This window comes from Tachypleus tridentatus, chromosome 5 (assembly GCF_004210375.1).
Source record: "Tachypleus tridentatus isolate NWPU-2018 chromosome 5, ASM421037v1, whole genome shotgun sequence".
Classification (NCBI taxonomy): Eukaryota; Metazoa; Arthropoda; class Merostomata; order Xiphosura; family Limulidae; genus Tachypleus; species Tachypleus tridentatus.
The window spans coordinates 30,973,405-30,987,425 of record NC_134829.1 but is presented as its reverse complement, the minus strand read 5'-3'; the positions used below and the strand labels follow the sequence as shown (position 1 = coordinate 30,987,425).

The 14,021-nt window shown below is 36.9% G+C and overlaps 1 protein-coding gene across 10 annotated transcripts in view; it reads left to right on the top strand.

Annotated features, from left to right (window-relative positions):
- The window catches only part of LOC143250845 (integrin-linked kinase-associated serine/threonine phosphatase 2C-like), a 66,098-nt gene extending 53,236 nt beyond the window's left edge, over positions 1-12,862 (top strand). For all 10 annotated transcript variants that reach the window (XM_076501936.1, XM_076501935.1, XM_076501927.1 and 7 more), the window contains exon 8: positions 11,497-12,862. In XM_076501936.1, the coding sequence (XP_076358051.1) occupies positions 11,497-11,646 (150 nt within the window). In that variant the 3' untranslated portion in view covers positions 11,647-12,862. The remainder of the gene's footprint in view (positions 1-11,496) is intronic.
- Positions 12,863-14,021: the final 1,159 nt, after the last annotated feature.

Below are 14,021 nucleotides of genomic sequence, written 5' to 3'. Positions count from 1 at the left end.
CTGCCCACCACTCCATCTCGGACATATGCTGCTGCACTTCATTCCACAACTACAGTGGGAGTGCAGACAGATCTCTCTGTGCCTCCAAGAGAATCGTTTTCAAAATAAATGAAAAGCCTTTTGACCTCCGTGGTTTAAAAGATTGATGAATCAACTTCTACACCCATCTCTGTTCCTTCCATACGTTCCAACAAACCTCAAGATCCACGTACTTCAGTTTCAAATACAGGCATTTCTTCTGATACATCTTTTTCTCCCACCTCAAAAGGCAAAACAATCATTTGTTCGCGTTCTCAGTCACTGGAATCCCCTTCCAACAACAAAGACCTGCCCAATCGACCCAGGGCAGGATCCATGGAGGTTGATAGACCTCCACCGATTAAGGACAGTAAGGAAAAAAGACGTGGTCATAAACAGAAGGGTTCTCCAGCCACTTCACCTACCCGTTCTTAAAAATGGCCACCTTGATACAATGGAACTGTCGAGGTTTACGTTCTAATCTGGGTGATATCAAAACGCTGATTGCTTCCTACCATCCTGTTTGTCTTTCCTTACAAGAAACATTTCTCAAACCTGCTGATACAGTCTGTACAGAAATGACAGGTTGTGTGATGGACGAGTACATGGAGGGGTGGCACTATTGGTTGATCAGCATGTGCCCACCCTGTTTTTGTCACTCAACACACCCTTGGAGGCTGTAACCATCCGTGTTTCCTTGGGTCATACCATCGCTGTTTGTTCTCTGTACCTGTCCCCTGGAGAGACATATGATCAATCAGACCTTGATGCTCTCGTTGCACAGTTGTTTTTTCCATTTCTAATCCTGGGGGATTTTAATGGACATCATCCCCTCTGGGGAAGTGCTGTTATTGATTGGAGGGGTCGATCTGTAGAGCGTATGCTCTCTGATCACAATCTTTCTCTTTTCAATACTGGTTCTTCCACTTATTTTCATGCACCTAGTCAGGCCTTTACCGCTATTGATCTCTCAGTTTTCTCCCCTTCATTATTCTCCCATTTTTCATGGAGGGTAGGCAGTGATCATTTTCCTATCCTTTTGAAAGAGACTGGCCGTGGTCGATGCCACCCTACCAGCGCACCCCGGTGGAAGCTAGATCAGGCAGACTAGTCCACTTTCACTGCTCTCACAGAACTTGATCCTGCCATCGTAAATCAGCTATCAATAGACGACTGTGTGGCAGCGGTAACTGGCTGTATTATACAAGCAGCTGCTCAGAGTATTCCTATAACCTCGACACGTTTTCCACAATATTCTCGTCCGTGGTGGAATCCTGCTTGCCACTTAGCACGGAAGGCTCAAAAACGGGCCTGGGATACTTTTCGTAGATATCCCTCAATTTCAAATCTCATCGCATTCTAACGGGCCCGTGCACATGCTAGGTGAGTGAGACATCAAAGCCAGAAGGAATCTTGGATTAAGTTCACAACCAGCATATCTTCTACCACCAGTTCCAAGACCATATGGGACAGGATTCGAAAGGTTAATGGGCACTACAATTCTGTCCCCCTCTCGATCTTACTCTCTAATGGTCAGGAGGTGGCTGATGTCTGGAGCATCGCTGATACTCTAGGTGAAAGCTTTTGCCGGGTATCTAGCACTTCTGCTTGTTCCTCCACCTTCTTGGCCATCAAGACTCGGGCAGAGCGTTCACCTCTTTCCTTTCAAACTGACTGTTTCTTTGACTATAATTGTCCCTTTACACTGGTGGAACTGAAAATGGCCCTTCATCGGTCTGCCAGTACATCTGTTGGATCTGATGATGTTCATTATGACATGCTGCACCATCTATCTCCTGCTTCTCTTGATGTCCTTCTGATTGTCTTTAACCGGATCTGGCAGGAGAATGTTTTTCCTGATGCCTGGCGCCAGGCTATTATTTTACCTTTCTCTAAGCCAGGGAAGGATCCAAAGATTCCTTCAAACTACCGTCCAATTGCTTTGACGAACTGTCTCTGTAAGACCTTAGAAAGGATGGTTAATGCTCGTCTTGTTTGGTTCCTCGAATCAAACAACCTCCTCTCGCCCACCCAGTGTGGGTTCTAACGACAGCACTCCACCACAGACCACCTAATTCGTCTTGAAACATCTATCAGAGAAGCCTTTCTCAAACGCCAACATCTTGCATCAATATTCTTTGACATTGAGAAGGCTTACGACACAACATGGAGGTATGGCGTTTTGTGAGACCTCCATACGTATGGGTTACATGGCCATTTACCCATGTTTATTAAAAAAATTTTAATGGACAGAAGATTCCAATTTCGTGTGGGTTCGACACTTTCCCATTCTTTTGTACAGGAACTTGGAGTTCCTCAAGGCTGTGTTTTGAGTGTCACACTTTTCAGTATAAAGATAAATACCATCACTGAACAACTCCCTCTCACTATTGCGAATGGGCTGTATGTCAACCACTTTCACATCACATGTCAGTCGTCGAACATGAGATATATTGAGCGGCAACTACAAACTGCCCTCAATCGTGTACTGAAGTGGACTATGGCGAACGGCTTTAATTTCTCTTTCTCTAAAACCGTATGCATGCACTTTTGTTGTCAACGGGGTATTCACCCTGATCCTGAACTTCATGTCGGTGAAGTTTTGCTGCCAGTGGTTTCAGAGACCAAGTTCTTGGGGCTTATCTTTGATCGTAACCTGACCTTTATACCACACTTAAAGCAGCTTTGGGTCAATTGCACAAGAGCACTGAACATCCTCTTTGTCCTCTCTTCCACCAGTTGGGGAGCAGATCGATGTTCTATGTTAAAGATATATCGTGCTCTTATTCAATCAAAACTCGACTATGGATCAATGGTCTGTGGCTCTGCCAGACCCTCGGCCTTAAAGATGCTGGACCCCTATTCCTCACCAAGGACTTCGACTCTGCACTGGGGCTTTCTGTACCTCTCCAGTTCAAAGCTTATACGTTGAATCTCATGAACCTTCTCTGCACCTTCGCCGTTTGCAACTATCTTTGCAATATACTTCGAAACTTCGTTCCTTAACAAAGCATCCCACCTGGGAATGTGTTTTTCTTCCTCAGTGAGCAGTACTTTTTTAGAACAGACGATCTGTCATTGCTCCGTTTGGCCTTCGCATCCGGGTGCAATTGGATGAACTGGGTCTGTCCTTGGATAACATTGCAGATCCATAGGTCAGTCCATCCCACCATGGCTTATTACAGCCCCCAAATGTGACGTTTCTTTCAGTCATCTAAAAAAGGCAGATACTCCAGATTGGAAGTATCGTCTTTTATTTAATGAATATCTTTCGAACAATCATTCAGTTCCCATTTATACAGATGGTTCCAAATCAGTTAATTCAGTGGGCTCTGCTATGGTTTGCTGTGGTTCATTAGTTGTGTGCAGATTCCCCTCTACAGCTTCTGTGTTCACTGCTGAACTGTATGCCATATTTCTTCTCCTGGATCATATTGCAGCTGAGCAGTACTCCAACTGCACTATTTATACTGATTTGCTTAGTTCTATACTGGCCCTGGAATCGCTACACGTTGGCTCACATCCTGTTCTCGCTGATATTCAAAACCAACTGGCCCATTTCTCATTAACAGCTACTTCTATCCAGTTTCTCTGGATATCAGGCCATGTTGGTATTCGCAGGAACAAACTTGCAGACACAGCAGCTAAATCTATGTGCTCTGGTACTATCACCCCTGTGCCTATTCTGTACATGGACTATGGTCTTGTCTTCAAGGCTCGGCTCTGTGCCAGCTGGCAGTCCACTTGGAGTGAGCAACGCAACAATAAGCATTTTCAAATTAAGCCCTATATTGGACTTTGGCCATCCAGCTTTCGTAAAGTTTGGAAGGAGGAAGTTGTTCTAACTAGACTACGCATTGGTCACAGTTTTTTAACTCATCGTTTTCTTTTGTCTGGAACTGATGCACCAATGTGTAGTTTGTGTAACACTCAAATCACTATCAGCCACGTTTTACTTTCTTGCCATCGTTACAATTCTCAACGACGGCAATATTTTAAATATATTTTTTCTCAGGGTCTATCTGTAACATTGGACAGTGTTATTGGTGATGGTGACACTGTCCACCTTGATAACGTTTTTAATTTTTTAATGGCCATTAATCTTTTTAATCTCATTTAAATGTTGCATATTTATTCATTACATCTTTTTAATTGTGGTTCCTTTTTTACAGTTTTAATCTCTCTCATTCAATTTGACATTGGACAATGGCCAGAACATTAAATAACTCGACACCAGGACTGGAAAGGCCAACTTCAGGTGACTAACGCTGCTGTTTGAACTACTCGTTAGTCATCCTGGCGAGTTGTTATTACACTTTTGCTGCATATCATTTCACACTTTTACTACTTTACCTTTTAGTACTGGCCATAATGACATATAACCTGGAACCAGGACTGGAAAGACCAACTTCAGGTGACTGACGGTGTTTTTTATACTTCCCTGTTAGTCTTCCTGGCGGGTTATGATCATTACCATTCTGCTACAGAAAGTCCTTTACAACTTTGTAGACTGGATGTCAACATTGGTTTTATGCCATTTTCTGTTTTAGTTGCTGTTTTGTTTTTACCTTCATTTACTTTTACAAATTTTACTCCATTTACATCACTTTTACCTTTTTACTGAACATTTGGCTACTCATTATTACAATTTTGCTATATGTCTTTTAAAACTTCTATTCTTTTACATTTTTATAATAGCTGCTATGACATATAACCCGGAACCAGGACTGGAAAGGCCAACTTCAGGTGACTGACGGTGGTTCTTGTACTTTCCTGTTAGTCTTCCTGGAGGGTTATGATCATTACCATTATGCTAGAGAAAGTCCTTTACAACTTCTCTTACTCTGCTTTCTCTCTTAACGTTGTAGACTAGGTGTCAACATTGGTTTTATACTGTATTGTTTTACCTTCATTTCCTTTTATGTCTTTTACTACATTTACTTTATTTTTACCCTTTTACCGGATGTTTCGCGCAGATAGCCTAGCTGCTTTGTGCCATAAAACACTAAATCAATCAATCAGAAGTGAATTAATTCTTTCTTGTTTCTTACAATTTCATTATTTAACATCTTGAAAGGCTGGTTAGAATATTTCAGTTGGATTCATAAAATCAACAGGTATTTTTCAAAATTGTATGGATATATTTGCACACAGTAAGTAACACACCTGAATTTAAGTTTTTTTGTCAAGTGAACAACATATGGTCAGAGGATACTTTAAAAAATTATAACTGAAAAAGTAGGTTGAACACCATCTTGATTTTTTTGTAGATCATATTCAGAGATATACAAATATATAGTAAAAATCTGAAAAGACTGAATAACTGGTGATATGGTCAAACTGTGGCCAGAAGCAGGGCTATTTTTATCTAAATCATGAAAAGTTGCATGCAACTAATGTTTTTACAGGAGATCTAATAGACTTTTAATTACAACAATTGTTGATTTATTAACTGATATGTTATAGGAAATTAGAAAATAAAATTCAGCCTGTATCATATTACGTCTCAGAGCTGTGGCTTATTAAATAAACCAATGCTTTTTTATAATTTTGGTTTTCAGGTGATTTTACAGCCTCACTATAAAAATCCTAAGAGAGATAAACTTGGTTTGAAACCATTTTGAATTCTGTGAGATTAATTCAGTCAGTGTAGCAAATTTCAGCCTTCTACCACCATTACTCTTGCAGCTTTAAGCAGCCAAAGTTGCCTGAAAATGAATTTGCCAAAAATAACAAAAAATTAATTAAATTTTACAGGGCTGTAAATCAGAAACTATTAGAGATATTGATCTAATCTTTGGCAGTTTTTCATTATATGGGTAGATGAGCACATGTGAATTTTTTCAAGGCATTCTGTGAGGGTCACCTAGTATGATTTGACATGGAATGACCCTAATGCTCATTAAATGTTTGCCAAATTTCTTAAAGATACACTGCTACATTTAAATTTGTAGTGTGTATATATAATGGTTGCAAGGATTGCATACTGATCAAACCTGTCTAGAAAGATAAATTCTGTGGTCATGGAAATATTATGGAAAATTCTGAAAGGTTTAAGGAAAACTTTTGAAATTTCTAAAATTTTTTTATGATGGATCCTCCAAATAAAAACTTAAATAAAATAGTGAAAAATAAGGTTATAGGTAAGCGACCATGTCTTGAAGATTCTGAGCAGCAAGCTTTAACACCTGTTACACTTGTTGTACCTCATTTTCTTGTAATACATTCTCTTTTAGACAAACCTTTAGGGCAAATGTCTCCCTTTTTCATTCAGAAGAGACTAAAGGGACTTGCTGGCTTTCCAAAGTCAGTAAGGAAGCTTTGATGTGGTGATGTAGTGGTGGAAACATCCACATCTCAACACAGTGAACTCCGCTTGCATTCAAGGGTGACTGGGGATATACTTATTGAAGTTACAACTCATGCTACTTTGGATTTATCATGAGGAGTTATTGTTGAGAGGGATTTGAAGAACATCCTCGAGTCAGAGATTCTCACTGGTTTCTCCATCCAAGGAGTTTCTGCAGTGAGGCGTATCTCCACTCACAAAGATGGAATTACAATGCCGACCAATGTCCTCATTCTGACATCTACATCACCACATTTACCTGCCACCATGAAGGCAGGTTATCTTAATTGCCATACATTCCAAACCCTCTCAAATGTTTTCAGTGTCAGCAGCTTGGTCACTCGAAGACATCATGTCATGGTTCCTTGATGTGTGCTTGTTGAGGTGGCAAGGACCATGATGCCTATGGGTGTGAAACAGGCTCTCATTGTGTTAATGGTAGTGGCTCTCAACCATTTTACTTTTGTTTATGCCCTAAATGGTTGGAATAAGAATAGATGCAGCATTTGAAAATGATCCAAAACATTACTTACCCTGAAGCTCGAAAGTTGCTGTCCATCTCAGACATATGCTGCTGTACTTCATTCCACTACTACAGTAGAAGTGCAGACAGATCTCTCTGTGCCTCCAAAAGAATCGTTCTCAAACTAAAGGAATAGTCTTTTGACCTCCATGGCTAAAAAAGTTGTTGAATCAACTTCAACACTCATCTCTATCCCTAACATTCATTCCAGCAAATCCCAAAATCCACTTCCTTTGATTCTGGGTACAGACATTTCCTTGGGTACATCTTCTTCTCCCACCCCAAGATGCAAAACAATCATTTGTTCACGTTGTCAGTTGCTGGAATCCTCTTCCAACAGCAAAAACCTACCTAATCAACTCAGGGCAGGATTCATGGAGGCTGATAGACCTCCCTCAAATAAAGACAGTAAAGAAAAAAAACGTGGTTATAAACAGAAGGGTTCTCCACCAAATTCCCTTACACATAAATAAAAATGGCCACCTTGGTACGATGGAACTGTCGAGGTTTATGTTCTAACCTGGATGGCATCAAAACACTGATTGTTTCCTACCATCCTATATGTCTTTCTTTACAGGAAACATTTCTGAAACCTGCTGATACAGTCACCTTTTGGCAGTTTTCTTTGTCCAGAAATGACAGGCTGTGTGATGGATGAGTGCGTAGAGGGGTGTCACTGTTGGTTGATCAGCATGTGCCCACCTTGTCTTTGCCTCTCAACACTCCCTTGGAGGTCGTAGCTATCCGTGTTTCCTTGGGTCATACCATCACTATCTGTTCTCTCTACCTGTCACCTGGAGAAACCTATGATCAATCAGATCTTGATGCTGTCATTGAATAGTTGTTTGATCCATTTGATCAATGTCTTCAAATAGCTTGACTACTCAATAGATATTTCTTGTTGCTTTCCTTCAGAATTTGTTTTTTTTTTTAATTCGTAACCGAAATATCATTATTTATGATCTCCATATGCAGCAACACATGAAATCTGATAGAGCAATGATCACTTGCACTCAGACATAAGATTTAGATAAGGGAGTAAATTTGGTGTATCTGGATTTTCAGAAAGCACTCAACAAAGTACCACATAAGAAGTCTTGTACAAAAAAGTTATAAGTGTGGAGAATGAATTAGTGGATTGGACAGAAAAATGACTGGATGGAAGAAAGTAGATAGTTGTTATAGATAGAGTTCAGTCAAACTAGATTAATATTTCAAGTGGCATCGTGGCTTAATCTTAGGACTTGCTCTTACCATTTGCCATAATGACATAAATGAAGTAATGACTAATACATTACCCTAAGTTCACTGATGATATTATGGTCTTGGGTGATAACAACTGTGAAAGGGATGCTACTGCTTTATTAAAAGTATCTTAAGTTATCATGTGGGTTATCATAATTTAAATTATAAGGATAATTTAGATGGGAATAACCTCAACAGTATCATGAAGGAAAAGGATCTAAAGCCAGCCAAATGGTATACTGTTGCTAGTGGTATAACAAATATGGTTTTATGTATAGATATATAGTGTACAAGTCTAAAGAGGTTATAATTTCATTGTATTGGCCACTGGTTAAGTTGCATTAGAGTGTTGTGTTCAGTCTTGGGCTCCTTACCTCAGAAAGAAGATTGAATTGTTAGAAAGGGTTCACAGGAAGGCCACTAGAATGTAGAATGTCTGGAAAGGAGATATTGTTCTACTAGTATAAGTTAAACAAGATCTGGTTTACATGTTTATTGTTAAGGGAAGTAATAGTGTTGATGCATCATCTTTGTTTCATGCTTAATTGTGAGAATGGTTGGACTAGGGTGCAAATTTGGAAGGGTAGGAGCCCGATTCAGCTAAGTTTTATTTTTCTAGCAGGGTGGTTGATCTTTAGAATAAGTTGCACAACCTTTAAATGTTGTGGAGACAGTAAGTTTAAGAGAAAACTGTCAATGATAAGGACTGGCTTTGAGGGCTTTTTTTATTTTATGTAATAGTTTTAATATGTATTATAGGATAGGAGAGCCAGGTAGATCATTAGGTTCCTGAACACTTCTCTTATCTCAAATGTTAAATGTATTGGAGACTACTCCCTGAATACTGACTGAACATGTCTGTATAACCTTAACTTTTTCACTACTATGTTATCTCATTCTTCTTAAGAAGCTAAATGTTAAATCTGTCAGACTGGTACCTGATGCTGACTGAACATGTCTATAACTGTAACTTTTTCACAACTACAATACTATGTTATTTCATTCTTCTCAAGAAGCTAAATGTTAAATCTATCAGACTGGTACCTGATGCTGACTGAACATGTCTATAACCGTAACTTTTTCACAACTACAATACTATGTTATTTCATTCTTCTTAAGAAACTAAATGTTAAATCTATCAGACTGGTACCTGATGCTGACTGAACATGTCTATAACCGTAACTTTTTCACAACTTCAATACTATGTTATTTCATTCTTCTTAAGAAGCTAAATGTTAAATCTATCAGACTGGTACCTGATGCTGACTGAACATGTCTATAACCGTAACTTTTTCACAACTTCAATACTATGTTATTTCATTCTTCTTAAGAAGCTAAATGTTAAATCTATCAGACTGGTACCTGATGCTGACTGAACATGTCTATAACCTTAACTTTTTCACAACTTCAATACTATGTTATTTCATTCTTCTTAAGAAGCTAAATGTTAAATCTATCAGACTGGTACCTGATGCTGACTGAACATGTCTATAACCTTAACTTTTTCACAACTTCAATACTATGTTATTTCATTCTTCTTAAGAAGCTAAATGTTAAATCTATCAGACTGGTACCTGATGCTGACTGAACATGTCTATAACCGTAACTTTTTCACAACTACAATACTATGTTATTTCATTCTTCTTAAGAAGCTAAATGTTAAATCTATCAGACTGGTACCTGATGCTGACTGAACATGTCTATAACTGTAACTTTTTCACAACTACAATACTATGTTATCTCATTCTTCTTAAGAAACTAAATGTTAAATCTATCAGACTGGTACCTGATGCTGACTGAACATGTCTATAACCTTAACTTTTCACAACTACACTACTATGTTATCTCATTCTTCTTAAGAAACTAAATGTTAAATCTATCAGACTGGTACCTGATGCTGACTGAACATGTCTATAACCGTAACTTTTTCACAACTACAATACTATGTTATTTCATTCTTCTTAAGAAGCTAAATGTTAAATCTATCAGACTGGTACCTGATGCTGACTGAACATGTCTATAACCGTAACTTTTTCACAACTACAATACTATGTTATTTCATTCTTCTTAAGAAGCTAAATGTTAAATCTATCAGACTGGTACCTGATGCTGACTGAACATGTCTATAACTGTAACTTTTTCACAACTACAATACTATGTTATCTCATTCTTCTTAAGAAACTAAATGTTAAATCTATCAGACTGGTACCTGATGCTGACTGAACATGTCTATAACCTTAACTTTTTCACAACTACACTACTATGTTATCTCATTCTTCTTAAGAAGCTAAATGTTAAATCTATCAGACTGGTACCTGATGCTGACTGAACATGTCTATAACTGTAACTTTTTCACAACTACAATACTATGTTATCTCATTCTTCTTAAGAAACTAAATGTTAAATCTATCAGACTGGTACCTGATGCTGACTGAACATGTCTATAACCTTAACTTTTCACAACTACAATACTATGTTATCTCATTCTTCTTAAGAAACTAAATGTTAAATCTATCAGACTGGTACCTGATGCTGACTGAACATGTCTATAACCTTAACTTTTTCACAACTACACTACTATGTTATCTCATTCTTCTTAAGAAACCAAATGTTAAATCTATCAGACTGGTACCTGATGCTGACTGAACATGTCTATAACCTTAACTTTTTCACAACTACACTACTATGTTATCTCATTCTTCTTAAGAAACTAAATGTTAAATCTATCAGACTGGTACCTGATGCTGACTGAACATGTCTATAACCGTAACTTTTTCACCAGTGTGCTTCCTTTAAACTCAGTACATTCATACTCATCTTCATTCAAAATAACCTTTATCATAATTGTTCCTTTCCTTTTTTATTTCCTTGCTTTTTATGTTCACATCACATCAATCAGTTTAATTATTACTGTTTGACAAAACTGCACACATCCTCATTTAGGATTGAAAATGTTTACCTTGAATTTATACTGGTTTTTGAAGTATGGTGGCTTTCACAGTTAAAGTGCATAAATAATACAGGATATTTAAAAGAGGTTTTAGGTGTTATATCTTAATGTATTTATTTCATATATTTTCATCTAATATTGAATGTTTTACTGCACGTTTTTTGTAGCTGGAGTAACAACAACTGAAATAGGTACTCTCGTAGCATAGAATTAATATGTATTTAGCTTGTGAAATAAGGTGGATAATATCTCTGATATCCACAGAAATGTAATTGCAATACGTTATACATTGCACTATAAGGAATTTATGTACAATATCTGCTAAAATTGAAATATAAGATTAGTAGTATACATTTGTTTTTCTATACATTATGATGCCTTGATGATCCTTATCTAATATACTCTTTTTAGGATGACGGAGCAGCAGCTAAGGAGAAGCAGGTATTTTCCAATTATGAAGGAATATGTGGTAAACTTGTAAATGAAGCTTTGCGTAAGCTTAGTGGGGATAATGTTACAGTGGTAATTGTAGGCATAGAAAAAAGTGAACCAAACCAATAAAAGTTATGGAAACTTTGAATTCCTTTACAAACCTTTTGTGTCAGTTTTGAGGAAATACCAGCAAAGTGGAAGAGTACAGAAAGATTGCTTTATGGAACATTTGCAAAATCATCCATATACTTGTCTCTGATTGTAATCAGCTGTAGGATTATTATCAATGCATCTTATGTTGTGAGTCAGTTTTCCCTTGAGTTCATTATTTTCTATAACATGTAAATTTTTGTTCTAACTTTTAACTGTATTTTGAACACAGTATTTTATGTACATTTTGAATGTGAAGTAATTACATTGTTTTGTATTATAATTGGATCGATTGAGCTTGAACAGAAAGTAATAAAATTTATATTAAGGTCTTTACGTTTCATTCTCTTTAGTTTCAGCAGGCTTACTTTTACTTTTGAATTAGGTAGTGTTAAATAGTTCTTCTGATGCGTTGTTTATATTTAAAAATATTAAATAGCATCTGTCATCAGTATCTGTTATGCCAAATATATATAACACACTTTTACAAGTTAGCCATGTTTTCATACTATTTACTAACAGGAGGGTTAGGCGTTCGATTTGTAATCTGAGGGTCGCAGATTTGAATCCCCATCGCACCAAACATGCCTGCCCTTTCAGCCGTGGGTTCGTATTTATGTAACGGTCAATCCCACTATTCATTGGTAAAAAAAATAGCCCAAGAGTTAGCAGTTGGTGGTTAACTATCTGCCTTCCTTCTAGATTTGCACTGCTAAATTGGGAACAGCAATCGCAGATGACCCTCGTGTAGCTTTGCACAAAATTCAAATACAAAACAAACACTATTTATTAAAATTAAAAATGGCTTATAAAAATTATCAAGTCTATCAGACTCCACAATTCTCACACACACACAATGAAAACGCTAACTACACTATTTTGATTACGAATTTCAAAGTCATCTTACCTGGATTTTCAAATACTGGATTTATAATGAAAGTATATCTATTTTAATTGATTTAAATAATAATTTAACTGTAGTGAAGTTTTGTATTTTTCTACATACTTGTATAATATTATTGTATTATTTTCTTCTGTTTATTCGATTGTCTCTTTATTTTACTTCATACTTTTATAGAACGTTTAAACTTTATAAAATGTTTGTACTTAATAATTTACCATGTTCAATATAGCTTGCTGTAGATGGAATATGTATATTCTGAAACGTCCAATAATTAAATGTTTGGTGCAGAACATACATGTGTCAAATGTTCATTGTTACTGCCGTTGTACTGTTTTTAGACTTTGATTCCCGTCGAATGACTCTGTAACTATTTCTCGATTTCAGCATGTGAGAATTATCGACCGAAATGATATGTTATTTTAGTGTTCATACAAACTGTGTGCTCCAAGCTACTGCAGTTCTCGAATTACAATTTCATCAAATCGTTTTACACAAAGGTCTGGGCAGTTGTTTCATTGTTTGGTTATTTGGTATTTTACGATTTGTAGTTAGAGCAAGTACATCGAAATAACGTCTTATTCCTGTCTTTGATAATATTTACATGCTTAAATCACGATGTTTTTTCTCAGTTCAATCAGTGGCTGCATCCCAAGATTTAACATGTGTAACTATATTTTACTGTTAAACATAATTTTCCCATCTTAAATATCAACAGCAGGCTACATGGCATCACAACAGAAAGATGAACAGTTACATTTCTTAAAAATAACATGCTAGTTCTTTAGTTCCTATTTTTCAGCTGCTTGATAAATGAAGTAAAGCATGACGTCTAACACACACTTAAATAATAAAACCTAAAATTCGTGCACGATGTAATTATGAAAGGCTAAATAATTATTTTGTGGTAAACTTTTAAGAATTAAGAATCATTAGGTTTAGCGTGTTTTTAAGTCTTATATCCAAAGAAGAATGCATCTGTTTAGCCAGAAGCCTCTTGCATAAGAAGTTTTGCGAGATGGTTTTAACAAAAACGTATGTATTGGTAAATAAGTTTGAATGAATAACAAAAAGAAAACCCGAAAGATACGTAATACATTGCTTGATGTGGAACTTGGAAGATTCGTGTTGTAGTGCTAAATATAAAACATGAAAGATGTGTGACTTCTGTTTGACTGGAAAGATATGGGACATACCTCTTGACATGTAACGTGGGAGATGCGTTATGCACGTTTTGGTATGAAACGTAGACGATGCGTGAAATATAACACGAATGCTTGATGATGTCAGGATTTGTCATGCAGCAACTTTCATTTCGACGAAGTGTAACATGTGTCACATGTGGAAGTCTCGTGTCAGTCACATGCAATACTTTATTTTAGGCACTTTCTATTGTACAAATACTTTATTCTTATCGTGAAATACATTATATTTGAGAAATTTGACGGATGCT